Raw genomic sequence first — 25508 nt, 5'->3', positions numbered from 1 at the left:
GTATATATTCAACAGAAATATATATTTGGTCAGTATATAATCAGCAATAAATAAATGAGGCATTGTTTACATGAGGCAACAAATATCCCCGTTGCACTCAGTACGCGAAGTGAATTAGGTAATATCTGGACGATTATCAGTTATTGCAATTGCCGCATTGTCACAAAAATTGCGTATTTTATCAATAACTTCCAAAGTTGAATACGTATAAAACTAAACTTTTGTTTTACTGTCTTCTCTGATCTCTGACTGTCTATATTGATAATAAACATTTTGGGAAAGGAACTTCTATAAATTGTCCTCTGGCACAAGAAAAAACTACTGAATTTTGTTAAGATTTGAGATATATTTTTTAACAGGAAATTAAATTCAATATTTAAAAATCTCGTTTATTATCCAGTTCATTGATAAAAAATTACACTATACTAACTACAGGCATAGGAATTCATTGAATTAATGTATTCAGCGAATTAAAATATTAATTGCATAATTTAGTATTAAAGATTTTTGTGCATTTGGTAACAGTGTCAAAATGTTTGTCAAAGTTCTTTTCCCGCCAACTATTTTTGGTCACCGAAAAAAGATGATCAACATCAAGATGGTTAGAAGTAACTTAAAAACAGAGATAGAAAAAAAAATACGCGCTCTAACATGAACTCTATTAAAAATTAACTAATTAAAATTCATAATACAATTAACAGAGACTTCACAATCAAGACTTCCTCACGGAGAATATAATAATTATTTCCCCTTTTGGCATAATTCAGATTTCTATCAAATAAAAAAAAAATAAAAAAAATTCGTATAAGGATTTATATACAATATTTACTGACACAGAAATAAAATATATTAGAAAAATGAAACCACAACTAAGCGATGCTAAAATGAAATGACATTAAATTAAAAGTGATTGAAATATTTATTTACATGATGTAAGAATGTGTTTTCACAGACTTGTCCTCAAAAGTGTTAGAAATGTTTGGCACTGAAAAAAGATTTAGACTATTGTAAAGTTATTAAATGAAATCTAAGAATTATATATAAATTCTAAATGTTCTTAAACTATCTTGGACATGCGTAACTAAAAGTTGAAAAACCACAAAAAATTCAAAAAATTTATGTAGACAATTCTCATATAAATTTTGTTTATTAAAAAACAATGCTTCAGCTGAAGGAGATAGCGGGTATCTAAAGCATTTTCTTTTTGTCAGTGATGCTCTTGAGAATACTATCTGGTTTAGTTTTAAATGAAAGTCAATTTTTTATTAAATATTGGTTAATAAATCAAATAGAACATTTTTCAGTAAAATGAACTTTAAAAAGTGCTAATTCAATTTTAACAATAATGAAAATGAAGTTATATCCATTATCGAGAAAAGGCTTCTGCATCTAATTATCTCTTTATTTGGTTAAAAAAAAAGGAGAAAGTTTTAGCTTTTGTGTGGAAATATTGCTGAATACTGAAGCACCCACTATTTCAAACAATTGAATAATATAAGAAGTTCATAAATTTTTCTGTCAAACAAATATAACAAGGAATGTATAGATGAGTTTATGAGTGAAGGATAAATAATCATAGTGGGCTTAATGGACATTTGAATGCACAATTTACCGTCTTTCATCATCTTTCTTGATTGCATGCGCTAAGCACCAAGCAAACATGCATCCAAGTAGCTCAATAACAGCAATACCTATTGCAACGCCACCAATAATTTCAATAGATTCCTTGGCAATCTCAAACATTTGAGGATAGCAACCAATTTTCCAAGCCGATTCTGGACTGCAATCTTTGTTGCCCTTGCAACAGCTGTTAGGAACTTTAAGCTTTAGTTTAGAATAATCATTAGCGCTTTCAATACCACAGCATTGTAGTTTTGATTGCATTTGATCCCAAATTTTCATAGAATCTTTCCTTTGTTGGGCCAGACTTTCATTCATGCTTGATTTAAGAAAATCTTCAACTTCTCCTTTGTGTAGATATGCTGTAATCCCACCAGCAACCTCAACAACCATTATGAGAAGTATGAGTAGTCCATAGATCGTCACCATAAAATGGTTATATTTCAAAGCACCACAGCATCCGAAGAAGGCTATCACAAATATACCGCAACCTACGGCAATAAGAATGTAAGGTAGTGATAAATATTTGTTATCCATGAATTCTGTCAGATCCCTTTTGGTCGCAACAGCCCCAATTACGATCAACACGAGTCCACATATCACAAATACCAAATTAAATACGAACAGCACATATCTGATACATTTCATACTACTTCGCATTTTTGATAGATTTTATTAAAACTAATACACAAACGAAATGAAATCAGATTCAAATTCTGAAGTAGAATAATGAGAGATAAACACAGGCAAAGCAAGTCAGTTAAAAATTTTAGAACGTCACGTGAGTACAAATTTTTTGCTTAGCGATTTACCGCCTGTTTTATTTATCTGCTTTTGCGTGTTTCGGTGTTATATCTTAAATAAGTTTCTTAATTAGAATAATGAGAGATAAACACAAGTAAAGCAAGTCAGTTAAAATTTTTAGAGCGTCACGTGAGTAAAAATTTTTAGCGATTTACCACCTGTTTTATTTATCTGCTTTTGCGTGTTTCGGTGTTATATTTTAAATAAGTTTCTTAATTAGATAGTCTTAAAAAGAGGATGAACCATATTTTAGTCACCATAAAAAAAGGATAAATATTTACCACCTAAGTTCTAAGTGATATGTTTCATTTCTTAAATTTTGATAAGTTTTAAAATTTAAAGTGTACAGCTATTATCACGTTTTTAACTCAATTTTCGAGTTTAAAACTAAGAGAATAGTTGTATTTATTATTATTATTATTATAATGTAATTCTGCGCTACATTTTAAGATAAAGTTAGAAAGGTCGTCAAATCTTATTAACCGTTTTACACTTATTATTGCTGTGTAAATAACGTTAATATGCCGTAATAAGTTAAAAAGATCTGTTAAATGATTTAAAACTTAATGAACAGCTTCCTGCGTAATGTGATGCAAGCAAAAATATTATTAAATATATCCGCCCATTTGGTAAGCGAAAATTTTAAATTACGGTTGTGAACTAATAAAATTTTTTGTACAATATATTATTTTAACAATTGTTATTTTAAAAAATGATTACTTATAAAAATTACTTCTGATTACCAATAGATCTAAATATTTATAATACGAATAGATAATAATATTTGGATGTGGGAAGTAGAGGCACAAAGCGTAAACAAACAGAATTTCCTTTACTACATATATGTTAAGTGGATAATTTTAACCTTAGTGGAAAAATTGTGTTCTGCCAAGAAACGACAATAATTGCGAAGCAATCGGGGTTGGTGAGCGGCAGCGAGCAGGGGGCTTAACTTCCTAGTATAATGTATGAAGAGAATGAAATGATAACAAATAGCCAATCACAGAAGACTTGCGGTTAGTAACGCACAAAACAGCCAAATAAAATTGAGAACGCATGTGTGTGAAAAAGTAATAGTTTTTAATAATTAATTGCTTGCTAAAATGTTACGTTGCTGTTGTTGTTGTTAATTTACGTCGCACTAGAGCTGCACAATAGGCTATTGGCGACGGTCTGGGAAACATCCCGGAGGATGATCCGAAGACATGCCATCACAATTTTGATCCTCTGCGGAGGGGAGGGCACCCCCACTTCGGTAGCCCGATCACCTGTGCGCGAAGTCGAGCACTTTACGGTAGCACAGTTTAACGAGGACCAATACCGCACACCCTCGGTCCCTACGCAGACTGATCCACGTGGTCACCCACCCGCACACTGACCGTAACCAGTGATGCTTGACTTCGGTGATCTGTTGGGAACCGTGTCTTAACGATCAGTCCACTGCGGGACGCTAAAATTTTACGACTGAGGCTACTATACAAGAACTTTTCTATTGGCCTAAAAATCACGAGGTAGGATCCAGTTTTTCCTCATTCATTTGAATATTGCTTTGGTTGTCATCAGCATAAAATTAACGAAAGTTGTAAAGGTATTGTTTCCCTTTAAATATTTTTGAATCCCTAATTTAAAGTTATTTTCCAGCACTGCTATTATTAGCGAAAATATTAAATTATGGTTGCGAATTCATCAAATTTGTTCGTACAATATAATGTTATAAGAATATAAATGTTATTATAAAAAATGATTACTTCGAAAAATCACTTTTGTTCACCAAGAGATCTAAATGTTTTTAATACTAATAGATAGTAATATTTGGACGTGGGAAGTAGAGGCACAACAGAATTCCTTTTGATATATGGGTCATTCTCACGAAAACTGTCATTTTTCAGTTCATAAAATCCCAAAAAAGTAAAGTGAATAAAAAGCTCTGAAACTTTCTATATTAATAGAAATATGTAATGGCATTATAAAGAAAGTATATATCCTATAAATTATACTTAATATTTAAATTTATTAATTTGTTAAATAATTAATTTATAATTATTAATTTATAATAATTATAATTAATTTAATAAATAAATAAATAAATTAGTTTAATAAATCAATTTATTAATTTATTTTTCAAATTAATTAATAAGTAAATTAATTATTTTCACTATTTAAAAAGTGAGGGACTGACACTAATAGTGAGGGAATGATATTTTATTTTAATACATGTTTTTATCTAAGTTACATCTACCTAAAGTTTGAAAATGATAACATACTAAGTATATCTAATATTTATTATAATTTAGTCTTATATATTTAATAGTTTTTACAGGTTTGGGAAATAAAATTGGCTGGCACGATTGAACAAAAAAAAATTTAATAATATACTCATCTTGAATCATTCCCTCACTTCAGCGTCATTCCCTCACTTTATACACTAGTGAGGGAATGACGAATTCAATAAAATTTAAAAATAACAGTTAGGCTTTATTAATTTCTGAAGTCAATCACATACAATTATATTCATACAAGAAAGCAACATATAATTATCCACTTTCTCGATGAAGTTGTATTTTATTTTACTCTAAAAAACGACATGAGGGAATGACAAATGTAAAAAATTTTACCTGGTTTGATTCATTCAAATTTATTCCACTGCAAAGCTTCTTTAAGTTGAAGATGGAAACATACTGCAATTTTGCTCTATGATGCCACTTGTTAACTTCTGAAGTTTTTATTAAAATATTTTTATTCTAAGATGATTGCAGGTGATAAGAACATTGTTGTGAGGGAATGACGCGAAACACTGGGGACAAAGTTTAAAATAGTGCTGTGTTAATATTTTAATCAGAAATTAAATTTAAAATTTATTTTCTGAATTCTATATTTCAATATTCTCAAATAAAAAACACAAATTTGTAAAAAAAAAAAAATTATTTCAGAAACAATTTTTTTCTTTTTTTAAAGCAGCAGTGGGGACAAGTGAGGGAATGACATATTGGTATATTTTTATTACCTAAAATTAATAAAAAATAAAAATTGATAATTTTATTTTTATTCTTTTGTTAGCTTGCATTCTGAAGGACACTTTCCCTGAATTTTTTTTTTTCGTAAGTTGTAAAACAAACATAAAATATACTGGGGACATGAAAATGACTGTTTTCGTGAGAATGACCCATATATATGTTAAGGGAATAATTTTAACTTTAGTAGAAAAACTGTTTTCTGCTAAGAAAAGACAATTATTGCGAAGCAATCATGGGGGTTGGTGAGCGGCAGCGAACAGGGGGCTTAGCCCCTTAGTGTATGTGTATATATATATATATATATATATATATATATATATATATTTTAGCAACGCCACTTGAGTTATAAAATATAAAATTTAATAATTTTAAATTACCTTGCGGAATTTTCAAGTTGATTAATTTACGTCACCAATTACGATTGCTGTATGTGATACTATAAAAACAAAATAATTTTTTATTGTTTATTTTAAAATAAGACAAATATAACTTTTAAACAAAATGATTTGGCAGCATATTATAGATGTATAATGTTAAAACTGTAAAAGATTAAAAAGATTAAGCATACCATTTCTTCAGCTTGATTATCTATTTGAATTATGGTAATAATGAAAAAGAGATTTAAGTTTTTTCCTGGAATCGAAGCTGAATACAAATGTACTCATTACCTGAAAGAAATATTATATACAAAGTTTTCAGAAAGAGAATTTTGATAAACAAATATAACAAGAAATAGATAGATCAATTTATATACAACGAATAAGAAATCATCTAAATTAAACAAATTTTAGAGCACGTCGAGGTATTTTTGATATATAACCTAATCTTCATCTTTCTTGATTGCATTTGCTAAGTACACAGAAAAAATGCATCCCAGAAATTCAACTAGAGCAATGCCAACAACAATACAACCAATGACAGCATTTGAGTCTTTAATTTTTTGTAGCAATGTCGGAAAGCAGCCTTCTTTCCAAGCCTCTGACATCGGGCATTTATCGGGACATATGTGTCGTCTTGGGCACATCTTTTTTTTACAGCAGCTTCTTGGAATTTTAAGCTTTAAGTTTTCGTAATCCTCTGCGCTATCAACGCCACAACACTCCCAGGTTGATTGCATTTCATTCCATATCCTTACAGCCTCTTTCCTTTGCTGGCTCAAGCTTGTATTCATGCTTTCCTTAAGAAATTCTTGAACCTGTCCCCTGTATATGAATGCAAAAACTGCACCAGAAAGTTCAATAACAATTATGGCAATTATGAGTAGTGCAAAGGTTAACACCATGTAATAATTATATTTAAGAGCACCACAACATCCAAAGAATGCTACCACGAAAATTATACATCCTACAACTATACAAATGATAGGCGCCGTGACAAATTTGCTGTTCAAGAATTCTGTGTAATCCTTTTTGGTTGAAACAACACCAACTACTACCAGTACAAGTCCACATATCACGAACACTAAATTAAAAACGAACAGTAAATATCTGATGCATGCTGTAGTAGCTCTCATTTTGGAAGTTTGAATTTTATAATAAATAAAAAGACTTATACTGAGAAGAACACACAGGGTTAGGCAGGTCAGTTTCAATTTTTAGAACATAACATTAAGTCTAATGGTGACCATATTTTTTTTTTGTCTCCTGCTTTTGCCAGCTCTTTGATACATTTAAATAAAAAAGAAGAAGAAAAAACTTACATTAAAATTTGTAGTTTCTCCAAACTCCTTGCAAAACAGATTTGTTGGAGATCTCTCCTAATAATTTAAACTCGCTTGTCAGTCATGCGTTCATAAAATTTACTAATCAATCGTAATTGATTATTAAACCTAAAAGTTGAAGTATTTTGAGACACGTGACTTCAAATTAGAAAGTCATTTATTATAAAGTTTGCAGTTGGGAAAAAGGAAAATGAGCATAAGTGGTAAATTTCATTATCCAAGATCAAATTAATAACAATAAGAGCAAAATATTAACTGTATAAATGATTTTGAATGCCTGCCAATTTTGGCTCCTTCCAAAAATGATTTTCCCAAGTGGTAGTGAAATGAGAATTAACCCTTTGCACACCTATGTTTCCACTGAGGCACCATCAACAGTCACCACTTTAAAATTGAGATACTTTACATCTTATTAATTAGTAACCACATTATCCTAAAAATTTTAAAATATTATAATAATACTATATTGTGTATTTTGAATGCTGTACAGTTGATATTAGATCAATGAGCATTTTAAAGTACTCGGAGTGTAAAGGGTTAAAATATGAAATGCAAGCAAAAATTTATATATTTAACCAGAGCTTGAAAGCACCATTCAATTTTGCAATCATTTTTATCCATATTTAATTAGTGCTCATATAGTGGTAGTTTAAGTTAAATCATATACTAAATTAAATTTATAAATAATATGCTTTGCTAACACTTTAAAAATAAAATCTTCCAGAAGTTCAGGAGAAATTGCAGTTATGTTTTTGGAATGGGATATGATATAACTGTTCATATATTCATGTGTCAATAAATAAATAACAAAGATATAAATGCCTTTTCCCAGTTTAAATGGCCACATCTGGACTGGATTAATTGTAAGTCACTCTTCACAGCAGATCATCAAAAGCAAGTATCACTGGCAGTGTACAGTGGGCAGGTGGGTGACCACTTTGATCAGCTTGCGAAAAGACCGAGAATGTGCAGTACTAGTTCTCGCTAAACTATTATAAAGTAAAGTGCTCGACTTCGCCTCGCAAGTCGTCGGGCTATCGAAGCAGGGGTGCCATCCTCTCTGTAGAAGATCAAAATTGTGATGGTGTGTCTTCGAATCATCTTCAGGGGCTCCACTATGAGCGACACGGAACGGAATAGAGATTCTTGGCAGGGAAGTAAAACTGGAAAAGTTTGGTTTGGCTAAGGGGGTGGCTAAAATGTAACCAATCACACAATTTACTTGGGATTATCTTTGATCAGTCTGAAAAGGGACCGAGGGTGAGGGGTATCGGAACTCGTTAAACTGTTCTACCATCAAGTGCTCGATTTCGAGAGCAGATCATCGTCCTACCAGAACGGAAAAGCCCTCAACTATGCAGAGGATTAAAATTGTGATGACAAGCTCATATTATGTCTTAAATTATTCTTTGGCATGTCGTGTTTAAGCATGTTTCAAAGATCGACGCCAATAGCCCATTGATTGTGCAGGTCTAACGCAACGTAAATAAAGTGCTACTACTACCCACTTTAAATATAGTAGTTTAAAGTGAAGGGTTTTCAGTTAATTGCTTTATAAAACTTTTCAAGAAAAAAAATCGTCATGCCGGATACCTTTTTTCTAGGGTATTCTGTAACCTCTGCCTTTAATATACATTTGTGAAAGATGATGTCAAAAAGAAGCGAAAATTACTATTTAAGCAAGAAGCTACTAAGCTATCGAAGTTTGTCGAAATATTAGTAAGGAAGCTTGGATACGAATTATTAAAACCAGCTTGTTTACCTGATAAAGCTTGAAGGGGTTTCTAATAATCGCCTTTCTTCTCTATCTTTTGTATCCTCCGGCAATCAAATAGCTTTCGATGATTTTAGTCCTCTCTTCCTCAGTAGTGATTCGTTAGATTTTTATTGTTTTTTCTTCTTCCTAAATATAAATTAACGGTTTTCATTGGGAAAACATTTTTATTTCGATTATTTTCGCTAGTATAATAAAACTCCATGTTAAAAGTGGTTGTTTTGGAATACGAAATAAATTTCTGAAATAATCTAAAATATTATTTCCACAATACTATATTAGATACTCATATGTTAGGTACCTTTCAACACAGAACTAATTACCAATTAACGCACAGAGAGTCGCGTTTGAAATAAAAATAATGTTAAAGAAAAGAAAAAGAAAGGAAGAAAGAAATCTACTACCGCAATTACTTAAGGCTGTTTTTCGAACTTTTTATAACTACTGTGAATTCGCAACTGTCACTTATGACTGTTAGATCAAGTTTAGCCTATCTAAAGCCAGCGCTATCTACGCTTATTTTGAAAATGGCGCAAAACGTCAATGTGGAGAAAAGCCACAGTTTTGTAAAAATGAAAATTGTTTGTGGTCTAATTTTTTAATATTTAAGAACTTACTACAATGCTGTATTACCTGGGCTCATAAAACTTTGCAAAAACTGAGAATACGGCAGTGATTTTGATAATTTTCATCTAGAAGGAAAAACGTCACCAATTTGGAAATTTAAAAAAAAAGTTTAATAGCTTTTTGAGTTAATTTTCCATTCTAAAGCCCAAATAATTCTTTACGACAAGATGATAAATATAGTTAAAGATCATCGCATTGCTTCGAGTGTAAGGCACTTTTCCTTGGCGGCAGAGACAGACAATTTTACTTTCCTTGGCGACAGAGCTTCGAAGAACAGTGTTAAGCATCAGTAGCATCAATAATAACTTGGTATTTTTTCATGGCTCCCAGAACAGAAAAGTATAAGCCTATCTGTTAAAAAAAAAGGAAAAGAAAAAAGAACGGCAATAGTAACCTAAAGATTTGTTTATTGCGTTTTTTATTAACGGTCATCTGTGTTTAGTGTCACAACCCTCACTAATACAAAAAGTAAAATGGCTGACTGGTCAGGGTGTCAGAGCCTGAAGCCAATGGTTGCGGGTTCGAATCGCTCTCGGGGCATGCATCTTTCTCTCTTTGTGTTTGTCCAGTGATGTATGGAAGTGGCCCAACCATAGAGCTGTAATGTATAAGTAGAACACGCTCATCAAGATGATTTTGTCCTCAGAATGAAATCACGTGACTGGAGGACGAATCGAGAGAGACATTTTCTACCTTCCATTTCTTCTTATTTTAATTAAAGAGAATCAATGCGGAAATTGTAAAGTCAAAAATCTTAAAATATGGTGGTTTACTCTGTGGCATTTGGTCATAATGAGTTTGTTAAAAAAGGACTTTATACAATTCATAGGTTAGTTAATTTATCACCTTCTGGAAATATAATTGTTTTTTTACTATATAAATAAATTTTCTGTATATTCTTTTCTTTAAAACATCATATTAATCCCGATTATTCAATTTCAATGATTATATAAAATTATTAATTGCTAATACATATTTTTTATTTTTTAAATTTTAGTTCCAAAAATGTAGTAGGTGAAGTTCTGGCGATATTGCTGTGGTTTTCCTTCTTCGTTTACTTACGTTTTATTTTTTACTTTCTAATGTTTTTGAAAGAAAAAACTGTTGTGTATATATGTATTTTTTTTATTTCAGTAACCTGCTTTGGATTAGTTTTGTTCGTAACACACATTGCTGCGACAAAAGAGGGTTACGAAATATTAATACATACTGATTCGATAAGTAGATTGTTAGATTTTGTAACACTTAATTACTAGCTCTTTAATAAAATCACGTCTTTTTCAATTGTAATCATCTGATCTTTTTTTAATTTCAATAATACTTGAAAAAGAAATCAAGAATACTTTCAGAGGTATTAAAACTTTTTTTACCTTATCATAACAGGTGAAAGGTAAAATCGGCAACAGGTGAAACGTAAAACAGGTGAAAGGTAAAACAAACAGGTAAAATCGGCAATCACAACTCAAAAATGACAAATAATATTAAGAAATGATGGAAGATTATTAAAAGCACAAATCTTGCTGTTTTATTTTCCTTCATTCACAATGAAATCATTCATTCACAATGCGTGAATATTTCATGCAGTGTTTGAGCATGTACATAAATATCCTATTATTTTCGTATAAAATTCCTATTATTTCTGCAAATTATAAATCCCTTTAAATAATTATTCTCTGTAAAACTAATCTGTGTTTATCTGTAACTACAATGAATGATAAAAATAATAAAAGTGTGCTTTAAGAAGGTGTGTTCTTTTTTCAAAACACACGTGTGAATAGTATATGAATAGCAAGAATAATTAATAAAAATGAACAAACTTTAAAAATAAAAACTCCGAGAATCGTATTATGTTTTTTTTTTTAAATATCACAAACATTACTAAAGGAAATTTTATTAAAAAAATTTTTTAAGAAAGGGAATGGTGTAAAATAATTTGAAAGTAGTTTTTTGACAATTTTAAAAGTTTGAAGTTTAAAGGAAAAAAAATAACAGCTGTTATAATCAATTGCTCTGCTAGTGAATATGTGAAAAATTTTAAACCATTTTTAAAACTAAGTGGTTACCATTTTTAAAGCATAAGTGGTTATCACAACGATTTTACCGCTTCAATAACCATTCAATTTTTTTTTAATTTTGTAAAAATGTAAACAATTTTGTGCAATTTATACATAATAAAAAAATGGAATTTTAAAACAAATTTTAATCTCGCAAAGCCTTGTTGAAAAGTGATCCAGTTTTTTACCGTAAGCTAATCTTAACGTTCCTGACGCTTTTAACTTTTTTGAATAAACTTTTAGTCATTTATTAGATAAGTCAATTATAAAAAAAACTATAAAAGTCTAATGTTAAAATTATAAATGAGGCAAATACATTTTATTTATTATCATAAAATAAGGAAAAGCTTGAAATTTTCTCTAGAAACGTTGAATTAAAAAAATATATAGTGTTTCAGAAGTTTTACATACATTAAATTTCTGAAAGGAATTTTAAGTCAATATGAATAACGTCAAATGAGTCAAAATGAATTAATGCTCATAATGGAACATCTCAATCGAACAGACTGAGGATTTCGTTGAATTTGATGAACTTTTCAATGCTCAATTTATCGTCTTTCATCGTCTTTCTTTATTGCATGCGCTAAGCACCAAGCAAACATGCAGCCAACTAGCTCAACTACAGCAATTCCAATAGCAACACCACCAACGATTTCAATACTCTCTTTGATTTTGTAAATCATTCTTGGGTAGCAGCCTTGTTTCCAAGCATCTGTTTCAGGGCAATCTTCATCAGGACACATTTCTATTCTGATACATCCTTCCTCAGTAAACTTGCAACAGCTTCTTGGAATTTTAATGTTTAGTGCAGCATAATCTTTTGCGCCATCAATACCACAGCATAGCAAATTACTTTGCACAAAATGCCAAATTTTTATGGAATCTTTTCTTTGTTGGGCCAGGCTTTCATTCATACTTTGTTTGACAAAATCTTCAACTTCTCCTTTGTGCAGATAGGCCGTTATTCCACCAGCAACCTCAATTACCACAATGGCAACTATGAGCAGGCCATAAATCGAAATCATAAAATGACTGTATTTTAGAGCGCCACAGCATCCAAAGAATGCTACTACAAAAATAACACATCCTACAGCTATAATAATATAAGGCACCGATATATATTTGTTATTCAAGAAATGTGTCATATCCTTTGTGGTTCCAACAGCTCCAACTGCGATCAATGCAAGTCCACATATCACAAATAAAAAATTAAAAATGAAAAGTATATATCTGATAACTCTCTTACTATATCGCATTTTGGCAGATTAAGTAAAGCAGAAATGCAAACAAAATGAAAAGTTTTCAAATATTCGGGTTGAAGAATGAAGATTTTATGGCGAGAGAAAGGCACAAATTAATGCAATTCGGTTATTTTTAGAACATGACGTATATGTGAAATACAAGTTTCCCTTCTTCTTTTACTGCTTTTGCGTAGCACGCAATATTAATATTTTGCTCAAAAAAGTAGCAAAAAAGAAAAAAAAAAGTGGAAAATGAAATTTTATAAATAAAATAATAATTAAACAAAATCAGTAATTTATTTTTTAACACATTATTAATTATTTATTTTAATTAGATATTTATGCAGTTTTTGTTTTGTTTACGTTAGTATAAGGCTAAACTAGATCAGTAATTAAACTGTTATATACAATCACATTCAGGCTTGAAAAGTAATACAAGCCTGCCTAAGAGAGAAGCTCAAACCACTATTTTTAAAACTTATTTGTATTCAAATACAATAAACTCATTCATTTCTGAAATAAAGATCAATGTGCCTGAATGCGACAATCATCAGTTTCTTAAGAATCTTAATTCAAGAATCATCTGTAAATGAAAGAAAATAGGAAAATTTCGAATACGAATAAGATAAATATGAATCTTGGAATAAGAAAAATTTCGTATTTCCGGAGCATATTTCGGTTAATTTCACCCCATTTAAAACATTTTTAGACGGGTAATTTTTTGTTGTAATTTTTTTTTCTCGAACCTCAACCAAAATGCCCTAAATGCGACGTTTCTTCCACAAATCCAGGATACTATTCCCGATTACATATATACTATCCCGATTATATATTCCCGTGCCTGATCCAACTTCATTCATAGTTCAGCCTTCAGCATCTTTTTAATCTTCCACAAAACAAATAAAAAATAATAATAATTAAAAAAAAACGGGGAAAGACTACTTGTATTAGGTTTAAAGAAATTGTGAAATAACAGTCGCATTTAGAGTTCTTAAATGCGACGCTGTTTTCTGAAATCTTTTCGAATTGGGCGTCGATTACAGCAGTCGACAACATCTGTGACTCTCTACGCATAATTAGTACTATGTTTTAAATCATTTATAATCACAATTACAAGTAACCATGATCTCTGATTACATGTTATAATTCAATGCAACACGTGAACATGATTACAGCTATTTAAAAGGTATGATCACGTTATCGGGCATACATGTAATCATGATACAAGCAATCGAAATTTACAATCATCAATAATTACGATTAGTTGTAATTAGAAACTAACGAGGTACTTACTCTTACCCCGTCGGCCATTTTCACCGACACTGAGCCTAAGTCATTTTGGTATCTTCCAAATTTATTTTGAATTAATAATTGATAATAAATAGACAAACATATATATATATATATATATATATATATATATATATATATATATATATATATATATATATATATATATATATATATATATATATATATATATATATATATATATATATATATATATATATATATATATATATATATATATATATATATATATATAATTTATTTGCATGCAAAAAAGGGGAAAATATTTAAATTTGAACAACATCAAAATTTATTTTCATATTTGACGAAAATGGTTAACGGAATAATACGTAAGTACCATTAACGATAACAGTTAATACATTACCACCATCACCCAAACTAGTGGTTACAAGTAATTATAATACGCCAGTGCGATAGGACATTGCGGTAGGAAATAATTTTTAAAACTTAAAAAGTACCCATATACAGTAGTTATTACAACGTTTTTATCGTTTTAACCTTTAGCAGAACAGCAAATTTTAGTCAAGCAACGCATTAGCAACTGCGACCCTAGACCGTATATTGTTATTGAAGAGGCATACTTTGTTTGTTACTTAAAGAATAATGTTTGATAAAAATCGGAGAACATTTAGATACAAAAAGCATTTCATTTCAAGTGTTTAGTAGCATTTTTTGATTAAGTGTTGCCAGACAGGCAACACTGCGCCGAAAAGGATTACAACCATTCAAAAATTAAATTTCTTTCTTTTCTCTCCATAAAAATGTAAACAATTTTGTATAATTCACACATAATAAAAATTGAATTCTTAAATAAATTTTAAACTGCAAAATCTTGTCGAAACATTATCATATATTTTACTGTTCTGATAAACTTAACGTGCCTGATGCTTTTAACTTTCTTCTTTTGCCTGTATGAATACAAAACACGAATCTATCAGAAATGAGAACTCATCTCAACTGTCATACGAAGTCCTTTTCATACCGCCAAAAATCGCCGAAAAAGAGAAAGTACGTGACAAAGTTAACTCCGATGTTTAGGACGAAGAGAAATGTGAAACATAACAGCCAGCTTGGTCAACTTCTATTCCAAGTATATGGGCCACCCTATGAACGGAGTGTGATTGTGATTATTTAAGATGATATAAAAAAGAAAAATTTTAATTATTTATTAGAAAATAAGTCAAGTATTACTATTTTCTTTAAAAAAATTTAAACTATAAAAGTGTAATGTTTAAATAATAAAGATTAGGTAAGTCTATATTATCTATTAACATAAATTAAGAACAGCACTAAGTTGAAAATTTTTCACAGAAAATTTGTTGAATAAAATATCGCCCAGTATTTCAAAAGTCTAACATACATAAAATTTCATTAATGGAATTTTGAGTCAAAAAGAATTAATGTACTCAGAATGGAACATCGCTGTCGAACACACTGAAGATAACATTGGATTTGGTGAGCTTTTCAATGTACAGTTTATCGTCTTTCATCTTCTTTCTTGATTGCATGCGCTAAGCACCAAGCAAACATACATCCCAGTAGCTCAACTACAGCAATTCCAATAGCAACTCCACCAATAACTTCAATACTATCTTTAATTTTCTCAATCATTTTAGGGAAGCACCCTTCTTTCCAAGCATCTGTTTCAGGGCAATCCTCAAGTGGACATATTTCTATCCTAATACATCCTTCCTCACTAAACTCGCAACAGCTTCTTGGAATTTTAATCTTATGAGCAACATAATCTTTTGGGCCATTAACACCACAGCATTGCAATTTCGTTTGCACTTTATGCCAAATTTTCACTGAATCTTTCCTTTGTTGAGCCAAGCTTTCATTCATGGTTTGTTTGACAAAATCTTTAACTTCAGTTTTGTACAAATAGGCTGCAATTCCACCAGCAATCTCAACAACGACTATGATAACTATGAGCAGGCCATATAACGAAATCAGAAAATGACTATATCTCAGTGCACCACAGCATCCAATGAATGCTACAACAAAGATAACACATCCTATTCCTATAATAACGTAAGGCACCGTTATATATTTGTTATTTAAGAAATGTGTCATATCCTTGGTGGTTCCAAAAGCTCCAACTGCGATCAATGCAAGTCCACAAATCACAAATATTGAATTAAATAATAACAGTAAATATCTGACAAGTCTCTTACTATATCGCATTTTGGCAGATCAATCAAAGCAGTAATGTAAATAAAACGAAGAGTATTGAAAAACTTAGGTAGAAGAATGTAGTTGTTATGGTGAAAAAAACGCACAGATTGAAGCAAGTCGGTGATAATTTATAGAACATGACGTAGATGTTAAATACTAAGTTATCGCTTTTGTTTAATTGCTTCTGCGTATCTCCCAAAATCACCATTTTGGTTCACAAAAAAGTAATGAAAAAAAGGAAAAAATTATATGAATAGAAAAATAATTAAACAAATTCATTTTTATATTTTTACACAGTATTAATTCATTATTCATTTTTTATATATATTTTTTATAGGTTTTTCTTTTTGTTTATTTTAGTATAAGGCTAAGCTAGATCAGTAACTAAACTGTTCTGCACAATCAAGTTTAGCCTTGGATAGCGATACAAGCTCGTGGGAGAAGCTCAAAAAACAATTTTTTGTAAATTTATTTGTAAATAAATAAAATAAGGGAAAAAAACCACAAGAAAAAGCTGGAAAAGACAACTTGTATTAGGTTTAGAGGACTTGTAAAATTGTTGTCACATTTGGAGCCTGATTTTTCGAGTGACCCGAATTGCGACATTTTGAAGTTCATAAGTGTGAAGTATTTTTTGCTGTGTTCTTAGAGTTGGGCGTCCATTACAGCAGTCGATAACATCTGTAATTATTTATTTATAATAACTACTGTGCAATAAATCATTTTTAATTGCTATTGCTAGCATTTATTATTATAAGTAAACATGACATCTGATTACATGTAGTGATAATCCAATGAAACAGTGATGATTCAGTTGTAATTATAGACTAACGATCACAAATAATCTTGAATGCACCACTCGCACTCAGCAGCGAAAATCATGATTCCGTGACAGATATGTACAGTCCGCAAAAAAAAAGATATCACCCTGAATAACTTTCGTTCTAATGATCGGATTTTCACGAACTAAGTGTTAATCTTAATGGTTCCTGGGGGTGACCTCAAATATGCTAATTAATTAGTGCTAACTATTAATTAAGTTACGAAATCAGACACAAAAACGTACTTTCTCTAAATAAACATATATTTTTTCCTACATATTTGGATTCTTAACCTTCAAAATATAGGGGGTAGCCGCAATCTGGGAAATATGGTCCCCATAGTTTGGTCAGGAGAGCGATCCAAAGTTCGTACCCCTTAATGTTAATTTCACTTTTTACGTTTTTAGTCATATTTTAAAAACTAATAAAGCAATTTGAAGAATATTTCACCCAGTCATAAAACTCATTTACCCAAAGATAATTTCACGAAAAAAATAATTTTTAATAATTGTTAATTATTTTTATTATTTAATTAAATTGTTAATTATTTTTTATTATTTAATTAAATTAAGGATGAAAAATTTTTGAATTATAAGGTATGAATTTTTTAATACCATATTAATCTACATATTTTTCAATTGAAAAATCTAAAGTTTCAACTGTTTTTATTTATTAGAAGCTAAGAAAAATTAAAATTAATTATTTTTAAAAAAATAATTTGGCGACAATGAAGAAATGATTAAATGGGGCGATTAATATTAAAATGTGATAAACTTAACAGGAACTTGACTTAGTCAATACCTCCTAGAAAGGAATCAAGCCTCACAACGGGTTACTATAGGCGATGATGACGTAGTAGAGTTAGGCCCAGAGGGAAACCAGTCAGGGTAGCTATTTTTACGAAAAACTCCGAATCTGATCAAACGAGCCATTGGCGATATTCTGAAGTATTATAACCTGTGTCGGCATTCAGCCAATTGGCGAATATTTTTGATTTGAATTTGTAAACAACCGTCTGTGTTCTGGTGTCAACGTTCTTCGTAAAATTTATATTTATTCTACAAATGTTATAAATGTCAGCATTAATTTAACTCTTAGTGTTATGAATAATTGCATATGAGTGCTGTGTACCAAACTGCAGAGGATTTTACAAAGTTGATGGTACAAAAGTATTAAATTTTGGATTTCCCAATACGTAAGAAATGGCTTGCCGCCATGCCAAGAGATTTTGAAGTTGCAAAAGAATTCTAAAGTGAGTAATATTTGTTTTTATTTTTAAAAATTTAATTATGCTTCTTTATTATATTTTTACTAAGAGTAAATTATTTTAAATTGTGGATAAATTATTTATAATAATTAAGTTGTTCTTATCAATCATATCGCAAACTATTGTAATATATAGTTATTTTTATAGAGTTTTATTTTATAAAAATATTAATAATTTTAGTATTTTATTAAATTTTTGCTCAAACTTTACATAATATATTGTAACTGCTTAAAGCAAAATTTTTTTTATTTGATTATGAAATTTAAATCTATTAATTTTTCTACAAAAATCTATTAATTTTTCATACATGAATATAGTATGTACTATTTATTTTAAATGCACATATAAATATTGTATTCATTTTGTTATAGGTATGTGAGATGCATTTCAAGGAAAATGACATTAGAAAAGAGATATTAAATGACATTAGAATTATTTTTAAATGCTACTGAAAGTTAAACATATATCAGTAAAATTTATGTTTACATTTTATTTATCATTTTTTGAATTTGCTATTTAATAAAATATTTATTATCTAAGGTTGCTTACTTTATTTTAGTTTATCAGTGTGACGGGTAAAAATTATACTTTTTTAAATGTTACTGAAAGTTTAACATATTTCAGTAAATACATTTTATTTATCATTTTTTGAATTTGCTGCTTAATAAAATATTTGTTATCTAAGGTTGCTTATTTTATTTTAGTTTATCAGTGTGACGGGTAAAAATTATACTTTTTTAAATGTTACTGAAAGTTTAACAAATTTCAGTAAATACATTTTATTTATCATTTTTTGAATTTGCTATTTAATAAAATATTTGTTATCTAAGGTTGCTTACTTTATTTTAGTTTATCAGTGTGATGGGTAAAAATTATACTTTTTTAAATGTTACTGAAAGTTTCAGTAAAATTTGTGTTTACATTTTATTTATCATTTTTTTTGAATTTTTGCTATTTAATAAAATATTTGTTATCTAAAGTTGCTTACTTTATTTTAGTTTATCAGTGTGATGGCAAAAATTATACTTTATTAAATGTTACTGAAAGTTTTAACATATTTCAGTAAAATTTGTGTTTACATTTTATTTATCGTTTTTTGAATTTGCTATTTAATAAAATATTTGTTATCTAAGGTTGCTTACTTTAATTTTAGTTTATCACTTCTAACAATCACACTTCCACAGGAAAAAAATACAAATTATAATCATGCTTTTGATATGTTTTTTTTTACTTTCTAAACCTTGTTTGAAGACTGCATTTGATTTTCTAAATTTTTTTAAGCTCATTTTATGTCATTGTTTATAAACAATTTCTATTTTATTTCGTATGCTCTAGTTCTAATAACATGCAAAACATAATCATTAAAATCCAAAATAATCATCTACTAAAAATGTAAGTATCATATTATAAAAATTAGACCCCTTTCTTAGTTTTATGTCAAAACTATAATAATAATAAATGTGTAAAATCCCTTTAAAAATATATTTCTTTGTTTTTAATCCATACATTTTATAACAAAAAGTTAGATAAAATTTTCCAATTTATAAAATAAAACTGATATTTAATGCTTAAAAATATATTTTTTTTCATTCACACAACAGTTATTTTTGTTAGAATTGATTTATTGTTAATCATTTCTGAAAACAAATAAATATATTACGCATTTTTACACAATTTAAGAACATTTAATCTAGACAAAAAAAAAATAATAATAATAATTTGTAGAAAGTAAAAAATTAGTAGAAGAGTAACGAAAAAGTGTCGAGAAACAGAAGGGAAAAAGAGAAGCTTCGTCAGAAGTGATCAGCAAATCTGGGCCTAACTGTATGAGTCATCGTTTTACGTCCTTCGGCTTTCTTCCATCTAGGACAGTCATGTCAAAGATACGGCCCGCGGGCCACATCCGGCCCCCGGTTCGTATCAATACGGCCCGCGATCGCGATGTGTCACAGAAAGAAGAATCGTGTTTTTTAGAGCTTTTATAGACTTCACTCGATTTCTCTACGGAAGTTTTAAAGTGTGCACACTACATTTATAAGTAATTTCAAAGGCAGCGCGTGCCTAGACAAGCGAGAGAGATTGACAGTAACGTCATTTCTTAGCAACAAGCGGAATCTTTGAATGGAATATACTTAGCAGCACAACTACGGATGGCGCTCCTGCCATGACTGGCAAACATTCGGCCGTTGTAACTAAATTAAAACTGAAAGCATCAGGGAATTTTGTGGGATTTCCCTGTATAATTCATCAGGAATCATTGGCATCCAAACGTTTAAAAATGGACCATGTCATGAAACTTATAATTAAAATAGTAAATTTTGTAAGGAGCAGAGGGCTAAATCACGGACAGTTCAGGCAGTTTTTACAAGATTTGGACGAAAATTTTTTTGATGTCCCTTATTTCACCGAAGTTCGTTGGCTCAGTCGAGGAGTAGTTTTAGAAAGATTTTTTCCATTACGTGACCCCATTCAAGCTTTCATGTTAGAAAATGGCAACCCAATTGATTATGACAATGATTGGTGGATCGATTGTGACTTTTTGGTAGATATGAATTAACACTTGAGACTGAGCTGAATGTAAAGTTACAGGGTAAAAATCTGATTGTCACTCAAATGTATTCATGTATTCAAGCCTTTGAAACAAAGTTGAGGCTGTGGGAAAATCAGGTAAGGAATCAAACTTTGGATCATTTCCCTCATTTAAAATCATTTGGCACAGTGAACCAAAAAAAAAAAATTGATCAATATTCTCAACTTCTGCAAAATCTGATCACGGAATTCAACAATCGTTTTGAAGACTTCCACAAAATGAATGAAACGGAATTCCCAATTTTCAACAATCCATTCAATTTTGAAGCTTCACAGGCACCAGTTCATTTGCAAATGGAGTTGATAAATCTTCAATCGGACAGTATTTTGAAAGAAAAATTTAAAAAGGTTAACGCTCTTACATTTTATACACAATATTTCAAGAGTTTGGATAACTACCCGGAATAAAAAAAAGCATGCAGCACGCATTCTGTTCATGTTTGGTAGCACCTATTTATTCGAGCAGATGTTTCATGAAAATAATTAAGAACAAACATCGTGCAAGACTTACGAATGAACATCTCCAATCAATTCTTAAAATAATTATAACAAATATGAAACTGGACATCAATGAGCTTGTCAAAAACAAGAGAAGTCAGGTATCTGGATCCTCGAGCTCAAAATAATTACCATCTTTTATAACTTTGATATGATTTTTAACAACCGTATATTATAAACTATATAATTAGATAAATCAAATTTTATAATAATTCAGTAAATTTTTTTTATTTGCATCTGGCCCGCCTACATATACTAAAATTAATATATGGCCCTCTGCAAAATTGAGTTTGACACCTCTGATCTAGGAGGTATTGACTTAGTCCGCTTAGCGTAAAATTTCATTCATATTTTTTTCGCTAATAATCGTTTGCTTATCTTTTCATTTTTATTTTTTTAAGCTATAAAATACGATGTTTCTTTTTTAGTCGTCTAAAATTCTATTTGCAATTTAGTAAAGAAATTTGAATAAAACATTTTATTGAATAAAATACATTTTATTCAGAGAATGTGGAGTTTTATAAAAGCATGCTTCTGATAGAATATGATTATACAACAGATTGTGCTTCTTTAATGTGATTATTTTTTATTTTTTAGTTTTTTTTCTCAATAACTGATAAAATTTCAATAATATACATACGAATGAATAAATTTGGAATAAAATATTCATCAATTTCTTGAATATATATTTTATAAATATTAATGAAAATACGTAGTCAACATTTTTAAGCATCTCTCACAACATCGCAAATTTCTCAAAATCTTATAGGGTAAACTAACCAGTGATGGAATACTTAAGCTTAGCTTGTCTTTAAAAAAAATCATAAAAATTTCAAAATTTGCAATTTTAGCTAAATGACGTATTTGTTATTAAATGCATGTCGACATATTTGTTATTAAATGCAAATTATGTGAAAAAAAATTAGATAACTTACATAATATTGTTTTAAGCTTTTGGTGGTTTAAATAATAAGTAGTAAGATAACCAAGTGAAGGAACAGTTCTTAAATTGAATGAACACTAAATTTTCCAGTGAATGAACACTTAATTTTGAGAATGTTTGATGCTCGTTAGGAATCCTTAGGCCACACAGATATCTGTCGCCCTGTAGATGCCTGAATTGACGGATGTTAACACAGGCGGGCATTAGGAAAAAAAATCTTTTAAGTTTTCGTGCCCCCATTTCAGTATCTTAAGGGCCTTACGAGCTCTGTTTAAAAAGAGAGCATCATATCAGATATATATATATATATATATATATATATATATATATATATATATATATATATATATATATATATATATATATATATATATATATATATATATATATATATATATATATATATATATATATATATATATATATATATATAAGAAAACAAAAATAATCATAGTAGCAGTATTTGGTGGTAAATGTAGCCTATCGTAATTGAAGAATATGCTGTGCGACATTTTATGGTGAATTTGCGAACGTAAGTTTCAGAATGTATCGAAACATGTGGATGCTATTTGCTAATCTTCTTTATCCAAAGAAAACCATGTAGCGTAAATATCTAGCAAAATGAAGCAATTTTTTTAACAATGAATCATACAATATGCAACATATTATTTCAATATCTTATTCTTAAACATAAAATATTTCAATGTTTTTAAAATGTCACTAAACATTCAGCAATTCATTGAGTTATAGAAAAAAGAAATATCGTAATGTATAGAAAACCTTGTGAATGTGCATTAGAATTACTATACAATCTACATTTTATTTTTCAAGCACTTTTTTTTTCTTCAAACTTTCATACCTAGAAGACTCGATTAAAGCTGTAAAAATCATTATCCCTAAAATTTTGTATATAGCTAATTTTGTATATAGCTAAAATTTTGTATAAGTTATGTTAATTTGATTTTAGTATGAAATCATCGAATAAACATAGCAAAAATAGCATAATCTAAATAATATCAGATAAAAAGTTCATGTATTTAAATTCTAAAAACTTATAAATCGATTCAAATTTTCTTTTCAAAGGAGAATAAAATAATTTTTTTTTTTTTTGCTTTTTGGACATAAATGAACTTAAAAATTGTCTATTGCCTAGGAACTTCGAGATGTTTTCTATTAACTATTAATTAAACCTCTCAGAGCAATCACAAAACATTATTTCAATTTTTTTACAGTCAGAAATTGGTTGCCTAGCAACCTAGTAAAATTAAGCGTTTCTCTTTTGAATCAGTCAATGGGTTATCTTAAAATATTTATTTGCGCAGGCCACTTTTTTTGGCGGTTTTCTAGACTATCGCCAAATATATAAACCTTTATTGCAACCCAATTTACGACCCAATTGTTTTAAAATTTTGTCTACCCCCCCCCTAATTCAAGTATCTAGATTCCAAACATGTAAAAAAAAAATATATGTTTATTCAGAGAAAGTACGTTTTTGTGTCTGATTTCATAACTTAATTAATAGTTAGCACTAATTAATTAGCATATTTGAGGTCACCCCCAGGAACCATTAAGATTGACACTTAGTTCGTGAAAATCGGATCATTAGAACGAAAGTTATTCAGGGTGATATCTTTTTTTTTTTTTGCGGACTGTACAGTGTGCAAAAAAAAAAAAAAAAAAAAAAAAAAACGTATTACTTGAATAACTTTCGTTCTAATAATTGGATTTTCCCGTACTAAGTGTCAATCTGTATGGTTTCTAGGAGTGACCTCAAATATGCTAGTTATTTAGTGTTCTGCTAAATATTAATTAAGTTACGAAATCGGAACCAAAAACATGTTTTCTTTGAATAAACATAAGTTTTGTTTTACATATCTGGATTTTTTACCTTCAAAATATAGGGAGTAGCCGCAATTTGGAAATTGTGGCCCAAATAGTTAAGTCAGGAGAGCGGATGAAAGTTTGGTCCGCTTAATGTTAATTTCACTTATTGTGTTTTTAGTCACATTTCGTTTAACTAGAAGAGCAATTAAAAAACTTTCACCCACTTTTAAAAGCCGTTTACCCAAAGATAATTTCATGCAAACAATAATTTTTATAATCATTTATTATTTTTTAATTTAATGTGAATGAAAAAACTTTGAATTAGGAGGTATTTTCTTATTCCCTATGAATGTATATATTTTTCTATTGAAAAGTTTCATCTGTTTTAATTTAACAGAAGTCGAAAAAATTAAACTTACTTTTAAAAAAGAATAATTTGGTGAGAATGAAGAAATATTTAAATGGGGCGATTAATATTTTAATGTGGTAAATTTACGATATATATATATATATATATATATATATATATATATATATATATATATATATATATATATATATATATATATATATATATATATATATAATTTATTATTATTAAAATATTTTGCTCAACGAATGTCGAGACTTACAAAAGCATGTTTCTGATAGAATGTGATTATACATCAGCTTTTTGTTAATTTTATTTCATATTTTTTCTTTCAAAAATTGATGTAACTTTAATAATATGCATAAGTTTGCATATATTTGGAATAATATGTTTGTCAATTTTTTCAATATGCATTTTATAATTATTAAAATAAATTAATTAATATAAATACGCAGCCAACATTTTTACGCTTCTTAAAATTTTTTATCATGCTATATATTGTCTTAATCTTAAAATAATTTTTTCAATTATCAGGTCACGCATGTTTTGCACAACAATTTTACCAACTATTTAATTATATTTTAATAAATCTAAAAATCTTATTCTTTACGCTATCACGAAGATTATTTTTCAATAATATACTAATTAATTTTTTAGTAGTTTAACTTAGGTGTCTCTTTGAAGCAAAAATTCGTTTTCAATGAAAGAAGGCTAAGAATTATTGCCAGTCAACTGAGAATTCTGAAATTGAAGGAAGAAAATTAAAAGAATTATTGCCTTTCCAGCTAGCTAAAAACATTCTACTGCTTTAAAATTATTCGATGCAAAACAGCTGACTATTTACTAAACAGACTTT

General features: G+C 29.1%; 4 protein-coding genes across 4 annotated transcripts; all 4 read right to left on the bottom strand.

Annotated features, from left to right (window-relative positions):
* Positions 1 to 1000: 1000 nt before the first annotated feature.
* Positions 1001 to 2411, bottom strand: LOC107437546 (CD63 antigen). The gene has a single exon (XM_016049600.4). The coding sequence runs from the start codon at positions 2278 to 2280 to the stop codon at positions 1609 to 1611; it is 672 nt and encodes a 223-aa protein (XP_015905086.2). The 5' UTR covers positions 2281 to 2411; the 3' UTR covers positions 1001 to 1608.
* A 3564-nt stretch (positions 2412 to 5975) lies between these two features.
* Positions 5976 to 7070, bottom strand: LOC107437553 (23 kDa integral membrane protein). The gene has a single exon (XM_016049609.4). It carries the CDS (start codon positions 6949 to 6951, stop codon positions 6259 to 6261), a length of 693 nt encoding a protein of 230 aa, XP_015905095.1. The 5' UTR covers positions 6952 to 7070; the 3' UTR covers positions 5976 to 6258.
* Positions 7071 to 11893: 4823 nt separating this feature from the next.
* Positions 11894 to 13001, bottom strand: LOC107437551 (tetraspanin-6). The gene has a single exon (XM_016049607.4). The coding sequence runs from the start codon at positions 12867 to 12869 to the stop codon at positions 12162 to 12164; it is 708 nt and encodes a 235-aa protein (XP_015905093.3). The 5' UTR covers positions 12870 to 13001; the 3' UTR covers positions 11894 to 12161.
* A 2315-nt stretch (positions 13002 to 15316) lies between these two features.
* Positions 15317 to 16476, bottom strand: LOC147809510 (tetraspanin-6-like). Its single transcript, XM_087164231.1, has one exon. The coding sequence runs from the start codon at positions 16347 to 16349 to the stop codon at positions 15642 to 15644; it is 708 nt and encodes a 235-aa protein (XP_087020357.1). The 5' UTR covers positions 16350 to 16476; the 3' UTR covers positions 15317 to 15641.
* Between the last annotated feature and the right edge of the window lie 9032 nt (positions 16477 to 25508).

Source organism: Parasteatoda tepidariorum, chromosome 5, assembly GCF_982258835.1.
Source record: "Parasteatoda tepidariorum strain Cologne lab strain chromosome 5, Ptep-v5.0, whole genome shotgun sequence".
Lineage (NCBI taxonomy): Eukaryota > Metazoa > Arthropoda > Arachnida > Araneae > Theridiidae > Parasteatoda > Parasteatoda tepidariorum.
This window is presented reverse-complemented; position numbering and strand designations above follow the sequence as displayed.

Coding starts and splice junctions, on each gene's coding strand:
- LOC107437546 (XM_016049600.4), bottom strand. CDS start 2,280: ATGCGAAGTAGTATGAAATGTATCAGATATGTGCTGTTCGTATTTAAT.
- LOC107437553 (XM_016049609.4), bottom strand. CDS start 6,951: ATGAGAGCTACTACAGCATGCATCAGATATTTACTGTTCGTTTTTAAT.
- LOC107437551 (XM_016049607.4), bottom strand. CDS start 12,869: ATGCGATATAGTAAGAGAGTTATCAGATATATACTTTTCATTTTTAAT.
- LOC147809510 (XM_087164231.1), bottom strand. CDS start 16,349: ATGCGATATAGTAAGAGACTTGTCAGATATTTACTGTTATTATTTAAT.